General features: G+C 34.3%; 1 protein-coding gene across 1 annotated transcript in view; it reads left to right on the top strand.

Annotated features, from left to right (window-relative positions):
• CFAP46 (cilia and flagella associated protein 46) overlaps positions 1 to 19,343 on the top strand; it is an 86,534-nt gene that overhangs the window by 32,428 nt on the left and 34,763 nt on the right. The window contains exons 21-35 of the mRNA XM_067300399.1: positions 215 to 322; positions 1,905 to 2,086; positions 4,189 to 4,320; positions 6,432 to 6,597; positions 9,168 to 9,252; positions 9,376 to 9,514; positions 9,972 to 10,155; positions 11,859 to 12,018; positions 13,884 to 14,107; positions 16,107 to 16,232; positions 16,615 to 16,782; positions 17,149 to 17,297; positions 17,760 to 17,858; positions 18,106 to 18,235; positions 19,112 to 19,258. Coding sequence (XP_067156500.1) covers positions 215 to 322; positions 1,905 to 2,086; positions 4,189 to 4,320; positions 6,432 to 6,597; positions 9,168 to 9,252; positions 9,376 to 9,514; positions 9,972 to 10,155; positions 11,859 to 12,018; positions 13,884 to 14,107; positions 16,107 to 16,232; positions 16,615 to 16,782; positions 17,149 to 17,297; positions 17,760 to 17,858; positions 18,106 to 18,235; positions 19,112 to 19,258 — 2,199 coding nt within the window. The remainder of the gene's footprint in view (positions 1 to 214; positions 323 to 1,904; positions 2,087 to 4,188; positions 4,321 to 6,431; positions 6,598 to 9,167; positions 9,253 to 9,375; positions 9,515 to 9,971; positions 10,156 to 11,858; positions 12,019 to 13,883; positions 14,108 to 16,106; positions 16,233 to 16,614; positions 16,783 to 17,148; positions 17,298 to 17,759; positions 17,859 to 18,105; positions 18,236 to 19,111; positions 19,259 to 19,343) is intronic.

Below are 19,343 nucleotides of genomic sequence, written 5' to 3'. Positions count from 1 at the left end.
TAGTAGTTCAAAGTTTCCCAATGTTAGTTAAAAAAAAACAAACCAAAGCAAAATACCCAAATTTACCATTTAATGGCACAGTAAAGAGAAGTAGACTTATTTAATGAAAATTGAGGTTTCCATAGTTACTATACCTTGTCATCTCATTTAATGTCTTTAATAATATTCTACTTGCAAAAAAATCTGTAAATGTGAAATTTCTCTTACCACTCAGAATAATGATGAAGCAGAAAATCTTATTGCAAGAGTTCTTATTGGTCTAGAAATGTATTCATGTAACGGCTTGGGTCTCATGGATTTCACTGTTCCTAGCTTATCTCAGGTATTTAATTTTATATTACTAACTCTTGAGTTTTAAGAAACTGCATAATATAAATGTGATTTCAGTCTCAGTTTTGGATGGAGACAAAAATAATTCATTGTGAAACTTTTCTTACACCATTGTTTTATTTTAAACATTCCAAGAAGTTTAATAGTTATAGCAGGTGGAAGATTTTTGTGACTGAATATTTGCATTTATCCATAAAACAGGTAGCATACCGGTACTACATTATCCTATGTTGCCCTAACAGATTATGGTCATAGCTGTCAGATACATTCTATATTGAACTATATTTGTGATCTTTCATTTTTGTGCAGAAGATAAAACCTTATCTTAAGATATGTATTGAAAGTGCTCAAAATTTCAACACAAACCTTAATGTTATAGTGAATTTAATTCTGGAAGTTGCAAGGTAGAGCACAACTACAACTTGTTGCTATTTAAAAAATTAGGTGGCTTTTTGGTGAGTCTCATACAAAGCAGAACTACATTATTAACATAGTTTCTTAAAGTACTTGCTTTGGATCAGTCTTCCATTATTACTCATGCTGAACAGTGCCAAACTTCTCCTGTTGTCCCACTGATTGCCAGGCTTTTCAAGAGGAACAAAGGTGGTGTAAAAAAGGTTTGTACCCTGCATTTTCAAAGCAGTGAGTTGTGTCAGAATTCCTTTTGTAGTTTTACCTGTTTGTTTACCATATTTATCATTTATACTTCCTGCTGTGAAGAGCTTTCTTAAAGGACTGAGATGAATTTTCCCCTCAGTCAACTAGGAATCTTACGAAATTGTCTAAAACTTTTGTAGAAATCCTTCTCCCTAAAGACTGGGGTCTGGGTCCCTATAAATCTTTAGGTATCTAATTTCAATTGATCTATACATTTCTACCAAGTATTATGAGCTTGCTTTAGCTATTCGTTCAATGGCTTAGTTTTGGAGAGCAATACCATAATATCCTCTTTGCAACCAATTCATTAGCAATTCCCGTTATCTTCAGAAGGTGGTACTTTCTGACTGACACATACAAAAGCAAGCAAGACATTTAGGTACTGTAATGAAACTATATATCCTTAAAACACTGTTGTTATTGTAGAGCCAGTTCTGTCTCCCTTTCTCACCTTTGGCTTAACTACAAAGGGCTTTGAATTGCAAAAGTTCTGCTCTACTCTGATTATCAGGAGAAGAGGACTGAGGACATACAGTGATCGCTGACAGATAGTGCTGGTCAAAAGACACACACATTTGTAGCTCGATTTACATAGACTATCATGATACTTACCACAGGGTGAATGATGATTCTTTGTCCACTGTACATTTTATTGTGCTTATCAATGTCTGGTTTTCTAGGTTATTTTATTGTGTACTTGTTCCATGCCTGGGCAGGTTGGTATGAAAGTACAGCTATAAGTATTTATGTATGTATGTGCTATAGAAATATATGTGACACATTATTCACTTATCTTTTAAAGACTTACAGTAATCTGATTGTATGTTGAGTAGGCTGGTGTGAAAAGGATAAATAACTGTTGTACATAAAAAGATCACGATAAAAGCATAATGAGATTTTTTAAATATTTTTTGCAGTTAGTGAAATTGGCTTTAGATTGTAGCTGGTCAGATTCATTAGTGGAATTGCAGACACTGACACGACTTACGCATTTCGCGTATGTATCAAATGAATATGAAATAGTGATGACTTGTTCCCAAAGGATCTTGCAATCAGCTGAGAATTTTTCCTACAATAGCGATACTAAGAAATATGAAATGTAAGTATATTGAATTTTACATGATAATATGGTATATTTGAACTAAGTTTTGAAGAATGAGTATATGGGGTAAATGCATCTGATTATGTAATCAAAAGTGAAACAATCATTTTAAAAAGAAAAAAACTGTACAGTTAGAAGTGAAAGCCAAGTTTCCTTCTTTTGCCAACTCTGTCTTCAGCAGTTACTTAAGTACCTCAGGCTAGGTTTTAACCCTGCAATATAACCTGAATAAAAGGCAGTGCAAAATCCAGATTGTGGCTCTGGTCTCAGTTCAGGAAGGTATGTGAATTTTGTATTCCATGTGAGTCAACAGTGCATGTACGTGTGTTTGAGTGTCTTCCTGGAGAGCAGTGCTTTTCTGAAATGGGGTCTCTGGCAGTTACAGTCTTCTCATACTTTTTTTTTTCCAAGCAGAAAGTAGCCTATTCTAGTGCTTTTGCTAATGCAAATTGCTTCCAATGCTGTGAGCACTCTAATATGCGAAAGGTGTACACCATTCACGAAAGAAACCAAAGTTGTGAATGACAATAGGTGGTGGCAGCTACTTTTTTCCAGGGTTTTGATCTCAAGTCTAGCCCCAAGTCCTGGTGTTCACTATAAATTCTTACTGTCTTCTGCAGTCATGCGGCAGAGCTCACAATTATTTGCTTATTAATTATTTATTATTATTATTATTATTATTAATGCTTATTTATATAGGAGCAATGGGAACATTTCTTAAAAAGCCCAGGGTCTTACTGAAATGTTAGTTTAAAACTTTGATCTCAAAAAAAAAAAAAAATCAGTTATAAGAGGATCTGTTGGTGGAGTCCTTTATTCCAAAAATGGTGATAGTCCTAGATCATTCTGCTTTTCATATAAATCCCTCCAAAACTGAATGCAAGTAACTCAAAAATGAAATCAATTCCATTTTATTGAATGTAGGAAGATAGTAACAAATGTGTGGAACACTTTGAATACAATTTAGTATTTATTTTTCCATGACCCTCACTGAAAAAATTTCTGCTCTATGTCAACTACAGTTGTTCACTATGTGGGGAAAAAACATGTAAAACCAATTTTTCTTCTAAATAAGGTATTTAAAAATGAAATACATACTTTCAGAGCATTGCAGAAATGAGAAAATACTTGCTGAATATCTAGCAATCTACAAACTATTGAATGATAACGTTTGATTCTTTGACACAAGAATGTAGTTATGGATTTTCAATGCTGTCTCCAGAGATATGAAAGATAAACTTACTCAATCTTTTTATGGTAAAACACACCTTAAGGACAAAGAAGACTTATAAGTTTACTTTGAATTTTCTCATTGTTAAACTGTACTGTAGAACACTGGTGTCCTCTTGTGGTCACAAATCATAACTGCATAATAGAAATGCTAATTTAGTAAACATTAGTTCCCCTATGAAGTTCTTTTCTTTTTCTTCATAAATGTCTACAGTTCAGGTCTGCATATGGTTGCACACTGTAGCTAAGACATTAAAAAAATATGAGAATTGTAGTACCTATGTTATTACAAAATCAGCCTTATCCAAAGATATCAGAATGGAATTTTATTTTATGGATTATCACTTTCCTGGTACTGACATCTATATTCTCCACTTCTCAATTTACTGCACAATGATTCAAGTCAATTTCTCCAAAGCCTTGTGCATATTTTTACCAGGCATAGGAGAGGCCAAGTCCAAAAGAAAATATCAAAAATTATATCTAATTTTCCATATTTCTATTTCTAAATGCTAGCCATGTATGTTGGACTTTGGATTAATATTGTATTTGATGTACAGTGGTGACTAATGGGGAGAAAAACCCGAATCTATTTTCTCCCTTCACTAAGTGTAAATAGTTTAATTTTTCATCTGACTTCACAGTTATTTTTATTAGAGCTAATAAGAAGACATTTTATTTCTGATATCTGTTCACATAATGTTTGATTTTTCAAATATATTCTGATTTTAATAGAAAAGCAGGTGGAAACACTTGCATGTAAATAAGGGTGAGGACATCTATCTAGTAACAACTTGAAAGCATTGTTAATAGGAACTGGTGTGTTCTTGTTCTGTAAGACTAGTCTTGAATTATTTGCTTTTATTCAGGCCTGAAAACACAATGAGACAAGAAATGTTAAGTACTGCTGCCTGTATACAGGGGAAGAGTATAATGGCAAATTTGTCTGGAAAGAAACATCTGCGTGTAACAGCATCAAAAGCCTTTGTTCAGAGTGCCAGGTATGTTTTGTTTTGTGAAAGCAGACTAATGTAAAACAGACTTAATTTTTGATTTACAGATTTTGGGACCAGATCAGCATATTCTTCTGTCCCAAGACTGATAAAAATCAAAGTAGTTGTAAGTCAAAATGCTTAACAAAGGTTTTGACAGAATTTTACGGTTTAGTAAAATTATCAGGTACCATGTCTTCCATGTACTTGGCGTTTTAGCATTGTAGGATTATAGGATAACCCAGGTTGGAAGGGACCTCAGGAGGTCTCTAGTCCAACCTCCTGCTCAAAGCAGGGCCAGTTCAGGGCTTTATCCAGTCTGGTCTTGAAAACCTCCAAGGGTGGAGATTGCATGACCTCTCTGGGTAACCTGCTCCACTGCTCAACTGGCCTCATGGCAAAAGTTTCTCCTTATAGCCAGTGTGAACCTTTCCTGTTTCAATTTATGCTCTTTGCACTCCTCCACCCACCATCCACCACTCCAAAGAGCCTGACTCTGTCTTCTCGATAACCTCCTCGTTAGGTTGGCCCAAAGCCGCCTATTCCCAAGATGAACCAGCCCTGTTCCCTCAGCCCCTCCTCACAGGGCAAGCGCTCCAACCCCCGGAGCGTCTTGGTGTCCCTCCACTGAGCTCGCTGCGGTTTGTCCATGTCTCGCCGGTACTGGGAGGCCCAGAACTGGGTGCAGGAGCCTGGATGTGGTCTAAGGGGTGCTGAGGAGAGGGTGGTAACCACTCCCCTCGATCTACTGCCCGTGCTCCTGTTAGTGCTGCCCGGGATGCTGTTGGCCTTCCTTGCTGCCAGGGCAGGCTGCTGGCTGGTGTTCGGCTTGCTGTCCAGCAGGACCCCCAGCTCTGTTTCAGCAGAGCTGCTCCCCGGCCAGTCAGTCCTCAGGCTCTGTTGTTGCAAGGCATCATATTAATATTGTGAAAATTATTCAGTATCTGTGGAAGATATGTCATGAACCTAAAGTGGAAAGATTACTTTAAGTAATGAATAGGAAGGAGAAGGTGATACATGTGATAGTACGTGACTTTGGTATCAATTCTTTTCCTTTTTGGAAAAAAATTATTTCATGAGCAAAAGTAGGCAATTATAACTCTTAAAAGAGGAAAATGTGATGGCTGATGTGAGGCTTGTAGTATTGTAATATTTTGTCCTCTATTAATCATTAAAAAGAGAGTGATGAAAGAAGTTAGAATAGCCAGTATAACAGAACTCTAAGGTGATGTCATGTTGCAAACAGACAAATCTGTATTCTTTAGTTTACATAGCATGACAAGCACTTTTTCAGGAAAGACTAAGCATTTACAGATAGCTCAACACATTCCAAAAGGGAGAAGAAAGGTGATCAGCAAAAACTAGGCCTTCGTAAGTCTAGCGTTAAAATAAAATATATGCAAACAGACACAGACTCTTAAAAAACTGTGAAATTGTGTGAGAAAATGGTAAAGATTGCCAGATTCAATAACTAATTTTTTGAAGATGGTAACACTATTCAATGGGTGATTGTTTAGTACCAATCCATTAATTTGAGATAAATTTTAAAATTTTTGCTCACTCGTAAGAGGATGGTATTATATCATAATCTGGAGAATATTAACTTTTATTAATTAAAAGTAACCTTTGCCTGGAATATGTTCAAAACACTTAATTTGCATACAACTAAAGGTGTGTAGGGTATATTCTTATGTTACGGTGATCCTTTGTACTATGCACTATCCATAGCATTTTAAGAAGTTTTGTTTTTTTGTTTTTTAATGTTTTATAATGAGAAATTAACATAAGAGGAGATTATACCAGTGAAAAAATCTCAAGTAGATTTCTAGTAATTTTTGCAATGAAGACTCTAACTAGCGTTGCATGGGAATACAGTAAAAAAATCAATATGATACCTCTATTGCTATTTCTGCTGGATATGTGAAGGTGTTCTGTATATAGAAATGGAAAATATATTTTATAGTAAGCTTGTATGCTAACCCCTCATTGGTGGGATGTATATGGTGATGTCTTGGTCAGGTGATCAGGTAAACCACAGATTTTTGTTTGTAGCAGAAAAATCCTTGTTTTGGTTAGAGTGGGAGTTTTTTCTCCATTAAATTGTACTTTCTTTTCTTCAGATATGCAGGTGAAGCAGGAAATTATTCCCTTGTAATGTTTGCAGCTAGACAGTTTTGGAATACGTGCTTACCTTTGATAGGTTCTCCATATGACAGAGAACAGTTTAAAGAACCCACTGAAGTAATTCTCAAGAATATAATTAAAGCAGAATCTAAAACTAAACAGGTAAGAATATCTAATAGCTATTATTAGCTGTGCTTGTGTTTAGTGACTGGTACGGATGGTAAAGAAAAATTTTGCTTGGCTTTGAAGCCACAGGTACCTTCTTCAAGATTACCTTTCCTAAGAGGGAAGAAAGACTTCAACACATAAAAGTTTTCATACCTGAATTCACGTAACACACATTCACGCATACAGGCAATCACATGCTCTTTCTGCATTTGATTATTTTTCTGGTTAAAGCCACTGTCAGGCTTGCAGCTGTTTTCTTCAAAATAATTTACTGTGTGAAAGGCTGTAGTGTCTCACTTTGTGAAGCTTTCAAAGGAGAATATTTAGAAAATATTCAAAAGAAAATCCAGAAAAAATCTATCACTTCCAGTGAGAATGATGATAGACGTTAAAAGACACACTCAGAAAAACCTGCCACTAAATTAAGTTTCCTCTCATCTGCAGATTCTAATTTCATTTCTACCTGGGGGAAGAAAAAATTATTTTGTATATCTTCAGACAGTTTTTTAACAGAGTATTTGATACTGGTAGTAGGAAGGAATTACAATTCAAAAGTGTTGGGAGTCAATGATAAAATTAAATATTTGCTGATTTCCTTTATGAACAGTATGTGTAAACTGAAGGAAGCTGTTTCCTCTTGAAACAATATACAGTATTTAGGTATGTAGGTGATGTATAACACGTAATAGATCTTGTCATATGAAATTTCTTCTGCACACTGGAACATCCCTATACATTTAGAGCTTTTCCTTTTCTTACTTCAAAATTCCCTGGAGCTGATACATTTCTCGCTAGATTTGATTTACCTGTCACTGAAGCTGATGAGAGTTTTCCATGCATTTCAATGGACATAGAATCAGGCCTTGAAAATTCTAGCAGTAACTTTTACATTCAAGCTCAGTGGTCCCAATGTGACAGTGTGCATCTCAGATCATCTAGCATTGTAGTAAAAGAAAAAAACTTAATTTTATTTTCTCCTTAAGTCATGTATAAATCACTAGCAATCAGAGATGGTGACTAGTCTGCTTGATTCAAAGTGACTAGGAGATGGAATTGTTGAGTACACTCTGTACCTGAAAGCACAGTGATGTGAAATTTAAACTTAAATGAACTTTGACAGTGTATGGATAACATTAATTGCCCATAGACACATTTCTAAATGTCTGGTTATTTGCAGAGCTACTGCTACAGGATATTTTCAGAGCCAAACCTTAATAAAATCTGTTTAAAAAAAAAAAAAGGACATTTTTGTGAAAGTATGTAGATATCATGGGCTTTTTATTCTGAAAGATTGGTAATTCTTGTGAGTCAGTGTATAGTAACTTCAGATATTAGAAAAAAAATCCTTCCTATAAACAGGTTATTTTGTATTTGATTATTTCAGGAATTAATGAATTCTTTTTTATATACTGTAGTAATCACTGTAAGAGGCAGGAGATGGTCTCCAGTGATCCTTGGTCTGGCTAAGTCTAAGGAGTTTTTAAATGCAGTCACATATTTGGTGAACCATATACCAGAGGATAATTTTCAGTTTAGCACAGCAGGGCAGTGGTTGCTCACTCCCTTGAGATACCTACCAGCCTTAAAACTCAAAATGTGTAAAGCAAAACATAAAAACAAATATTGCAAAAGTTTTACCATTGCTATTACTAGCTTTCTTAAAACAAAATTACACATTAGCTGCTCTCTCAATTTGTTACCACCAGCACTGAGGCTCTCCTTTACTCTTGGGGTAAAACTGAGACAATTTATGTCTTCAGGCAAATAAATACTGATTTGACCAAATCTGCTAAATCTTTGAGGGTGATAATATAAGTTATCCAAAAGTTGTAGCTCCAGCTCAGATAATTTATTAGCACTGTCAATGGTCAGTATATCAGTAGAACTGTATATGGATCTATTTGTGAAAAAAGACAGAGAATTTATCTTTGAAGGTACGAAACTGTGCTGTGGATGGAGGGATGAAGGGTTATTCTCTCTCCCACCTTTGGGTGAGAATTATGATGGTCAAAGTTTCACAGGTAAAGCCAGCTAAGCAAAATGGGACATCAAGTCATATTTAAAAAGCCGTTGTAGTCTGAAAATACAAGCTGTTGCTCATTGTTGCCCAGAGAGGTTATGGAATCTCTGTCCCTGGAGATAGCCAAACCTGACTGGACATGGTCCTGGACAGCCTGCTCCAGCTGACCCTGCTTGGGCAGGGAGGTTGGACCAGACCATCTCCAGAGGTCCCTGCCAGCCTCAGCTGTCCTGTGGTACTATGATACAGTACCTCACTTTCTCGTGTTATTTAATCAGTGTAGGAGTACTGGCTCAACATTACTGAGTCTGGTTATTGCTGTGTTTGTTTTGTACTATAGAACTCGTTCTTGAGGAATGGTTGTAGTTTTCACCTCCTGCACAAATAGCTATTTAAGTAATAAGGTTAGTAGTTCATATTCAGTTTAAGGTTAAGAGTTCATATTACTACCTTATTAAATCTACAACGAAAACAGAAGCACAACAATACTTACAGACGTATGCTGACCAAAAGATAAAGGGCAGTTTTCTTTTTGTCTTTTTAGGAAAAGAAGGATACGCTACCTTTGCATCAGTGGTTTACAAAGGATTTTCTAAGTAATGAATCATCACTTGGACACTTTCTCCCAGGCATGTTCTTCTTTGTTTTGGTTCAGTTATAAACACCTCCTTCCACCACAGTGTTTTGTGATATGACTGTCCTAATTTTGAAGTATATTAATAAATCATTTATCATTTGAACACACTTCAAAGGTGCTGAGGAAGATCTGACACTGCGAACCTCTCTATATGGGTTATTATTCCACATACATGCTGATAAAGCTGATTGGGAGACAGCACTAAAAGTGCTAGATGAAGCCATTCAAGTTTTGCCTCGGACTAGACACAGGCTGTAAGTTGGTTGACTTGACTAAAATGAGCATCCTGATTCTTGAGCAGTATAAAAAAAAAAAGACATATGTTGACATTGCTTCTTATCATTAAATTGTTCATAATATTTGTGAATTTCAGCTTTTAAAACTTAATATATAGGTACTATATAGCTTTTCCAAGAAAATGGAATAGGGAAAATGGATTTTTTAGTAATAACAGGAATTTTAATTTTCCTAGCTGTAAATCCATTTATGTTAGAGGGAAACTAAATTATCTAGGGTACTGTTTATATAAATCTAGGATACTGTTTATAAAAAGTTTTAGCCAAGTTCAAAGATCTATGCACTAAGTTATGTCGCTTTATGATCATTTACATCTGTCTTATACTGATGTGAACTAGTATATCTAGCCTACTCACAAAGTTGCTTTACAGGTATAGATGTGAGTAATTTGTAATATTTTTCTTCCTCTTCTAGCCTGATTTTTAAACATATGGTTATAGTGAAGGCAAGACTGGGATGTAATTTTATGATGGACATTCAGAAATTCAGAGATGAAAGTGAAGATTATTTGTCACTTATGTGGCACCATCTGGTAACAGTCTCCAGAAGTATTGTTGGACAATTAAACTGTTTTCAAAATGCAATCGACGCTTTACAGGTTTGTGAATTTTTATTACAGTTTTAAGGCTGAGAAAATGATGTTTCTAAAAGTGATTCATGAGATTGCAAGTGTTGCAGAGTATATAATGAACCAGTTGGGAGGCCATATATGTGCGCACTGTTTTAATGTGTGTTATTCAATATTCATACGTTAATTTTCTTTTCACTTAATTTGACTTTGTTCCTTTAAATATAAATAAAAATCATTAAGTTGAAAGCTGAGATAGATGCATATAACAGAAACAACCTGTGACCTTTTGTGTAAATAAAAGGTGTTATATAATTAGTTACATTTCCTGAAGATAATTCTTTGCTAAATATCCATTGCAAATTTCACCATTTGAGACTTAATCCAACATCCACTAAAGTTAATGGAATGCCTTCCATTTATTCTGTAGTCCTAAATTGTGGGGATGAAATTACTGCTTACCAGCCACAAAAAAATTTATAAGATGTGAAAACTTACACCATCCTTGTTTGGAAGCAGCATAATGTGTACTAAAATAGATCAGTTATTTATCAGAAGCTGTAGAAAATTCATCCAAAGTCAGGCTTAACAAGTCATGGCAATGTGGCAAAAAGCATATTTTGCTCTGTGTATTGCCACATTTTGTCCTCAGTTTTAGCCTGCTTTCCTATGGAAGTAAGATTTACATAATTGCTTTGGCTTTCCAAATCCCTCTACCCTACCCACCATCCCAATTTTTTTAGTTTTATTTATTATATTTGTTGAGCTTCAATCAAATTTGAGAAAGATATCAGGTTCTATTGGTTTAATTGAAATGGCAGCTAATTGTAAGAGACCCTTTCTGTAGACTCAGCAGTGAAGGCTACTGGAGGAGCACAACTTTTATGAGAAATCAGAGGAAAAGAAGTACATATATAAATAAGGAAAATCAATTATGAATGCCATAATGACCGTGATGATTTGGTTATGTTTTATTAGACAACAGAATTCTACGGGAAATCAGCATTCATTAGCAGCATTTTGCTGTTCATGAAACTACTTTTCTTCTGTTGTCGGGTACTGTAAACTGGGGGGAAAGTGATCTGTTCAGCTTCACCGTGCTTGCTCTTAAGTGCTGTTGGGTCATTCATCATTTCCACAATTTAAGTTTATTTTTTCTTTTTAGTCTTCCCTTTTTTCACTGCTTAAGTATTTTTAGCATTGAAGGCACTGTCAGTGGAAAGGAGGAAAATGTTTAATATAATTTTATGGTTTTTGTTTTTAACTTTTTATCTTCAGTCTGGAATTATACATAAGCTTAGTACATATTTGCAGTCATTTAGTTATGGAACTAAATGTTAGTAATTCTTTTAGTAATGGAAAGTATAAAAGTTTATTAATTAGCTAATTGAATGCTATAACTAATTGGCCATAGATTATTTTTTATATCTTTGGAATTGCTCTTCAGTTGGAAAACAGTGTGTATGATTTGAATCTTGCTATCCAGTAAAAGTTCAATTGAGTCCTGTCAAAGAAAAATGTCTGAGTAGCTAATTGTTGAAAGTTTTGATAAAGCAAAATGATTAACCGTAGAGTTTTGTTACTTTCAATTTAATATAATTTTCTGATTACGTGATCCAATAAAACTGTTCCCTGTCAAATTATTATTTGTTTCTGTTAAAACTATATTGAAGATCATTTTGGTGCTTTACATCGTCAAATATAAACTAATTGTTGAACTGTCACTTTTATAGAAACAGGAAAGCGAATGGCAGAAGGTTGATTATCTGATGGAATTTGCTGAATGGTTATATTGTAACCAGTTTCCTCTCACTGATGTTATTAAACCTCTCCACTGGGCAGTAGATATCTTGCTACATATGAAATTTTTTATGCAACCCTCTCAAGAAGAAGGTGTGTAAATACATATATCCTTCAAATGAATTTCTTAGTAACAAATGCAGGAGATTGTTTTATTTTACAACTTAGCTGGCACATATGAAGAAGAGCACAGCAGTATGTCTGTACTTTCTCCGATATTCATGATCATACTTTCAAGGCTAGCTTAACCATATCTGCAAAGTCAGTGTTGTGCCACAGAGACCTACTCTCAGTCCCTTGCTCTAACCAAGCAGATAATACCTCCCGTCCGGCACTGGGGCTTCCTGGCTTGGCAGATACCAGCAGAGGGCAATGCTAAGCAGGTCGTTTCAGATGGAGGGCCAGGTGTACTTTCAGGAAACGGTTTCTGTGCCAACATTTGGGTACCTCTATCCATTGCTGTTTCCTTGGCTTTATCTAGTATTTTAGGATGCATTTTTCAAGAATAATTTTCAAAGGCTTGTAAGATTTTAAGCACTTTTGTAACTCTGTAAAAACTGTTTGGTTACAGTGTCCATTTTCTTTGTGTCCACTTACGCTGGTATGGTCTCAGTGACCAGTTTTGATAGAATGCACCACTGTTTAACTGAAAAGAGTAATTTCTGAAACAGTACTGTACTATGTGGCATTAACCAACATCTGCTCTGCTCTTGTCTTATTTTCATGTAGGTAGATTAAATGCATCAGAAAAGTACTTGTGGTGTTGCAATGAAAAAGAAAAATCTGTGATGTGTCTAGTATCACTCATGTAATTAAAGCTACGCTATCAATATTCTGTTCATATTTCTGTGTGTTACTTATTTTTACAGCCTCATGGCAATTTAAAGTTTTTATTTCTTCTTTAATGATATTTCCATTCAGTTTCACATGGTTGGTTATGCTCGCTGGACTCTTTATAACACTTATGTTTCAAGAATTTTTGTACAAAACTTTCAATGGAAACTGAAATAATACAACAAGAAAAGTTAGATCAAAATATGACATTATAAAATCAGTCTGGTGAACTGTTCCTTTCTCTCAGTCACCTATGTTGCACCAGTCATGCACGAAATTCACTGGGTTTGCCTGTTGCTTTTATAACTTCATCTGTGACCATCATGGACTGTTTGATTGGTGTCATGTCATTGCCCTATGTTTTATGTTGTAATGCAGTAATTTGACATTGAAAGAGAACTGTGGCTTTATAGTACTTCAAGCTGAAAATCCTCTGAATTGCTTGTTTTTGAGCTGAACTTCAAGGAGAGTTGGAATGTAGGTAAAGTGTCTGAGCTGATTACTGAAAAATTACTAGAATTGTATGGCACAAGAGAGGATCGTTCGAGTAGCAGAGTATCTGCTGTAGTTGCAGAGCCATCAGGACATCTCATTATAGATGCAGGGATGAGCTTGAGCTATGTTTTAGACTTATTTAAAATTGACCCAGTGGATTACTGGGCATTTTTGGTTTGGAAATGAATGGTGGCCAAATATACTTTTGCCACTGGCTAGGATACTGGTAGTTAGGACAAGGTCTTTGGTCACTATTTGCTGTAGAGACCACATCAGAATCAAGAGGACTTTTGACTTGACTGGAACACTGCTTAAGTGGCTGAAGATAAGTTAGAATGGCTTTCTCACAGATTTATTATTAAGAAGACATAGTCAAGGTGTGCTTGCTGTGGACTTCATTTCTTTGTTAGACTTTTATGATTTAATTTACATAATTGTTACATTATTAATAATTGAAAATGTGGTACAAATAGCATTGTGTCACCAAAGGAAGAACATCTTCAGCAGGGGGATTTTCTTTTTTCCATTTTTCTAATTATGTTTTACATATTTGTTTTCACTTCAGAAATTTAACTTTGAATGAACTTTTAAATACTGAGACTGTGAGCATATTATTTGTTTTTTAACAGAAAAAAATACTATAATGAAATTATCACCTATAGAAAATCTGAAGATAGACATTGGAGGAAATGATATGACGCCCACAATTGCTTTGGAAGATCTGAGTAATATTAAACAGTTGGAAGCTTTGTTTAGAGCATATACTTTAATGGCTATAATTTCTGGTCATAGTTCTCCTTTTCATCAGCAGCACTGTTTGATGGCATATGCTTGCATCATTCGTATCTGGCAGGTGAGAATGCAAGTTAAATGTGGCCAGCAGATTTTGAATTACTTTATGCAAGTACAGTGTCAGCTATTAATTGGATATTTTAACGATGCCTTTACTATACTGTTTCCAATTTTATGGTATAGTTATTTTTTTCAGTTTTAAGTATCCAAGAAGAAATTTGTTTATCTCAAGAAACTAGCACATATCTTACTAATTATATTCTTGTAACAGCCATTAGGATAAAAGCAGTGGCCCATTGTGTCTTTGGAGAATATTTGTATTTTTTTTTCTTAGAAAAGGTTCTAAAATGTATCTTTAATTAGTCAAATAAGCTTAGCAATGGCAGAATACATGCTGAAGACACTACTGACAGTTCTGAAGAAGGATAATTACAGATAGGCCTTCACTTACGTTGTTTCAAAGAATCTGTCATTTGACTTAAAGGAATTATCTGATTTAGTTAAAATAAATTCAAGTGTTGATTTGTCTATTAAATTTTGAGAAAAACTATAGTCAAGCAGTGTTCATTGAATATTTTTCCATAATCACTTTTTCACTGTTACAGCATTTCAAATCAAACCTCATTAATTTCTCAGTGATATGAGTGCCTAATTTCAAAGATATTGAGAAACATAGCAAAAATAAAGGAGAAATTATTATACATTAAGTATGAGAAAATCTCTGAAGGGACAAAATCTATACTCGATAATAGTAATGCCACAAATCATTATAGAGGTAATCTTAATGATATAGCTGGGACGTGTCAACTATAGCTTGTGCATAATTTTATTCCAAATTGCTGTAAAAGCTTGCAATTTGTTACACCAGTAGTAATTATAATCAGGATTTCATTCTGAAATCAGTTCAGACAGTAGCACTTCTCAGAAGTCAGGAATTTTGAAAAATAAAAATCTGAATGTTAATATTTTCGGATTTCACATGAACAGAATTTTGAAGATCCTGTGCTTGACGGAGCTTGACCATCTCAACCTATTACCAAACTAAAAAATACTTGAAGATAGCATTGCTATTTGCAGAAACTCTTAGAAGTCAACAATTACAATTAATACGGCTGTCAGTGTCAGTTGCAGGACAATGACAATAATTGTCAGGTGGACAGTACTGTTAAGAAAAAGATAACTGTGTGGCGTGAAAGGAATGAAAGTACTAGAGGACAGCAGCTTAACCTTGTTTTGGAATAAAAAGTAGAACAGACTTGCCTGAAGATGTTGATTTCTAAAGTAAGCTCTCAAATGTTAGGACTCCATAAATAACTCAGTAAAAATTCTCTGAAAGCCTGAATAATCCAAGCCTAATCAGATGCCTCTGAATTTTTAAAGACACATAGTACCTTAAATTTGACATTTTGACAAGTTATGAAGCATCCAGCATTATTTTTGTTCCTATTTTGTGTTTTAATGACTCTTGATCCCTCTAACAAAATATTTTCAACTTTTAAAATTAATATATATATTTCTGTATATTAGGCTATTTGTACTTTGCTATTGCTAGTGCAGAGAGATTTTCTCTGGATGTTTTCATATGATTAAGTATTTAGAAACTTCTGTTATGTAACATTCCTTGGTAGCTTTATAAAAGGTCAATCCAGAAGGAGAACGCAGTTTCTCTCTTTCATATTTGCAAAGTCACTTTCATATGCAATTCATTCCTTATGGAGTCCTAAGCAATCTCAACTAGTGGTTTAAAAAAAGCTGAATTTGCAACCATATAGGATAAGAAGCAGCACTAGTATTTATTACAGGGATGATGTCATCTTTTGACATAATGAGAGTAAATTTGTTTGGTCATATCAGTTCAAGTGCATTATCGTGATCTTCCTAAGTGCTTACACAAATAGTGGCATTAGCTATGAGTCTGTGAAATTTTAGTTTTGTGAAGAATGATCTTAAGTAAACAGAGTTGTGTGATACTTTATAATAGCTGTAGATAGTGACTTACATTGAGTAATCACAATAATTAGGAATTTTCAGGGAAAAACTGGAATTATTTTCTTGTCTAGGTTTCGCTGTCAGCATCAGGACCTATTCTAAAACTAATATCAAAGTCTTCACAACTTACCACTCCTCAGAATATACAGTCAATAGTTGCTCCTAAGAAAGAGAAGGACAAAAAGGAAGAGAGACAAGTAAGAACCCTTTTCTTGTGTAGTAAAAAAAAATACTGTTTCTAAGAGATGTTTACCTGGGTTCACGAGTTAAATAGTTGAGATGCTTTTGTATGAAAACTCTAGTCTTCTGTGTAGGTTTTCTCTCTGTGCCTGTATATCGTACCTTCATTCTTGGTCTCACAGAGTTGACAGGACATCAATTTACAGATGCTTTTTCTTTTTTCTCCTTTTGTTTGTTGCATTGGTCAAAATACTGCTGTTTTGCAGAACTCACAATCTAAAGGTCAAAAAAAAGACAAAACTTCAAAGGATGCTAAACAGGTATCTTTTCTTATGTTAGTTGAATATTTAATACCAACAAAAATGTTAACTTGGGCCTTATGAATGTCTTTAATTATAGGTTAGAGCTTCTGTTGTGAAAGAGAAGCCTAAAAGGAAAGAATCAGTTGATAGCTTACCAGCAAATGTGGAAGAATGGGCTAGTTATGAGTGTCCTAATGAAATCAGAGAGGCATTCAAACAGAAAACAAATAGTTATGGTATTAATGAGGATAATTTTCAAAAACCTGTAAGTATACTAAAAGTTCTAAAGTGGTTAGTATTTAGGGAAAAAAATGAATAGTGGGAGAACCATGTTGCGTTTTAGTTTTTATTTCTGTGAGGTGAAAAGTATGTTCAGACAGCTGTCAGAAATACATGCCGTTTTGTTGTTAATACTTTGTGTTAGTCCATCCTCATTATTCTGAAGTGAATTTAACATAGAGAATAAAATTACTGGCTTTCTGCATACCTAACTGCTTTTTCAGTTTGAAAGCTTGTTTAAGTTTTGTTTTGTTTTTTTTAAACTAAAGTTTTGAACTGAAGATGGTTAAAATGCATTTTCTACGAAATGATGATGTTTATATTAATTGAGTGAATAAAAAATTTTTTTTAGACTTGCACTTTGTATTTTATGGACCTTTTAGCTGAAGAACTACAGAAAATTTTTTGTCCCCACTTGACTCTTCCCATCTTTCAGCTGGCTGAAGTCGTTGCTAGTGAAGTTGTGGAATGTAGAAGTCTATCTGATCTCTATCATCTTCGGTTTGTATCCTTTATTTATTTTAAATAAAAGAGGAACAGATTGGAGAGGACTTTCTATTAATATTTCACTAAATAGTAAATAATACTTTTTGAGAGTTAACACCTTTTTGTTTTTATTTCATTTTATGTATATCTCTGACCTGTATTCTATAGATGAAAGGATAGAAATACATGAATATATTACTCTTTGTTAAACACAGAAAAGCACTTTAGCATATGTACCTGTATGATTTTTGCATGTTGTGGTCAGACCATATCACAAATATTTTCATACTTTTGCCTGTATTGAGGTCTAATTTCGATTAGGCCCAATTTATTTAAAATGTTTGTCATTGCCAATGTTAATCAAGATATAAGATGAAAGAACTAGGAAACATGAAATATATCCTCTTTATAATGTGTTTATATGAAGCAGCATTTGGAAGATTCTGATTATTTCTTAAATATTTCTTCTTTTCTTAGAATTGCCCTGATATGTTCAGATATAAAACTGAGCGAAGCATCCTCATATCATGAGAAAGCTGTTGGAGAAACATTCATCAGTGAATTAGAACAAGCAATGTATGTATTTCTACTACAGAGGCTTTATTTAGCTTTTTTCCTACAATTGATAAGAGCTAACAGAAAAAAAGTATTAAAAAGTGTAGTCTTTTAACACGAACGTGATACATTGTTTCTGCTCTAAAATACTGTGCATGATTGTTTCATATCTGTTTACAGAATATATGGTAAAGCTGCATAATATTAATATATCAGGATGAAATACTTCAAAATATACTTCAATTTACTTTTCTCTGTTACAATTTAGGTGTAGGCAAGAGGTTGCTTTGAAAAAAGAAAAAAATGTGCATGCTAAGACAGAAGAAAGTGAAGCATCTTTGGAAAATGCTAAGCTGAATGGTAGTAAGGATGAGAACATAGTAACTTCAAAGGAAAAGGTTTTTATTTTTACTCCAGTTTCCTTATTAGCTTATTTTGCACTTTGGATTTTAATTTGTTTGCTAGTTTGTTTTTAAATCTTTTTATACCCCAGAAATACTTCAACTCACAAAAAAATTATTAAAATGTGTACAACTTAAATTCTGCTGACAGGTGTCAGCTGAATGTGAGCTGGATTTGCCTGGCATATCACCCATGTATTGTTGAACAGCAGGGATATAATCTGTATTCATACAAGGTCAAGCAAGTGGAATTGGGACTGTTTTCTCTCCTTCCCCTCTCTGTTACATCACTGCATACTGTTTTGTTCACCCTCATACATTGTTTTAAAGGCATGCAAGTATTTGAGTTTCGTCTTTTCTGTTCCCTCTTTAAGAAGATAAAAAATTGCCTTACTGGTATTAAAGCTGAACTCCAATTTCATGCCTTTTAGGGCAGTTCTGTCCTTGTTTTCATTATAACATTTTGCTCTGTTTGTACCTTCTTCCATTCTTCTGCACATCAAATATGTTTTTCTTATTACTAAACCCTTTTGAATCACCTCTTTTAGCTCTTGCAGATTGTTCTTCTCTTTCTCTGTTTTAGTTCTTAGCAGGAGTCAGCTTCTTCCATACAGTACCAGATCTGAAGTTAATCTGCCCCCAAATTAATTGTACCACTATATATTTGTTACTTGAATGCCTTTTGCATTTTATGAGATCCAAATCTCACAATAAACCTGTTTATCCTATGGTTTAACTTTGAATTCCTAAATTAGAAAATAGAGTTGGATTGTAGAATATATCAAGGGTAGCATAGGATAATTGGTATCAATTTGTATTCAATCTAGTTTTGTTTTAAAATTTATGAAAGGGTAATACTTGATTATTTTTCAGATTTTGGAGTTAAATGCGGTAACAGGAAAAGGACTGAGTGGACTTTCTTTCCCTTATTTATGGATAGAAAAAGCTGAAGTGCTAATTCAGCTAGGCTTGTATCAGCCAGCAAGACTGCTGCTTTCAGAGGCGCTCACTGCAACTCAGGTACAACAGCAATAAAAAAGTAAAAGAAAAATTAGTAAAGCATCTGTAGAAAAAGTGTTCATTTTTATGCAGTCATTTCTCATAA

This window comes from Apteryx mantelli, chromosome 7, assembly GCF_036417845.1.
Source record: "Apteryx mantelli isolate bAptMan1 chromosome 7, bAptMan1.hap1, whole genome shotgun sequence".
NCBI lineage: Eukaryota > Metazoa > Chordata > Aves > Apterygiformes > Apterygidae > Apteryx > Apteryx mantelli.
The sequence above is the reverse complement of the archived record's forward strand: the minus strand, read 5'-3'. Positions and strand labels throughout refer to the sequence as shown.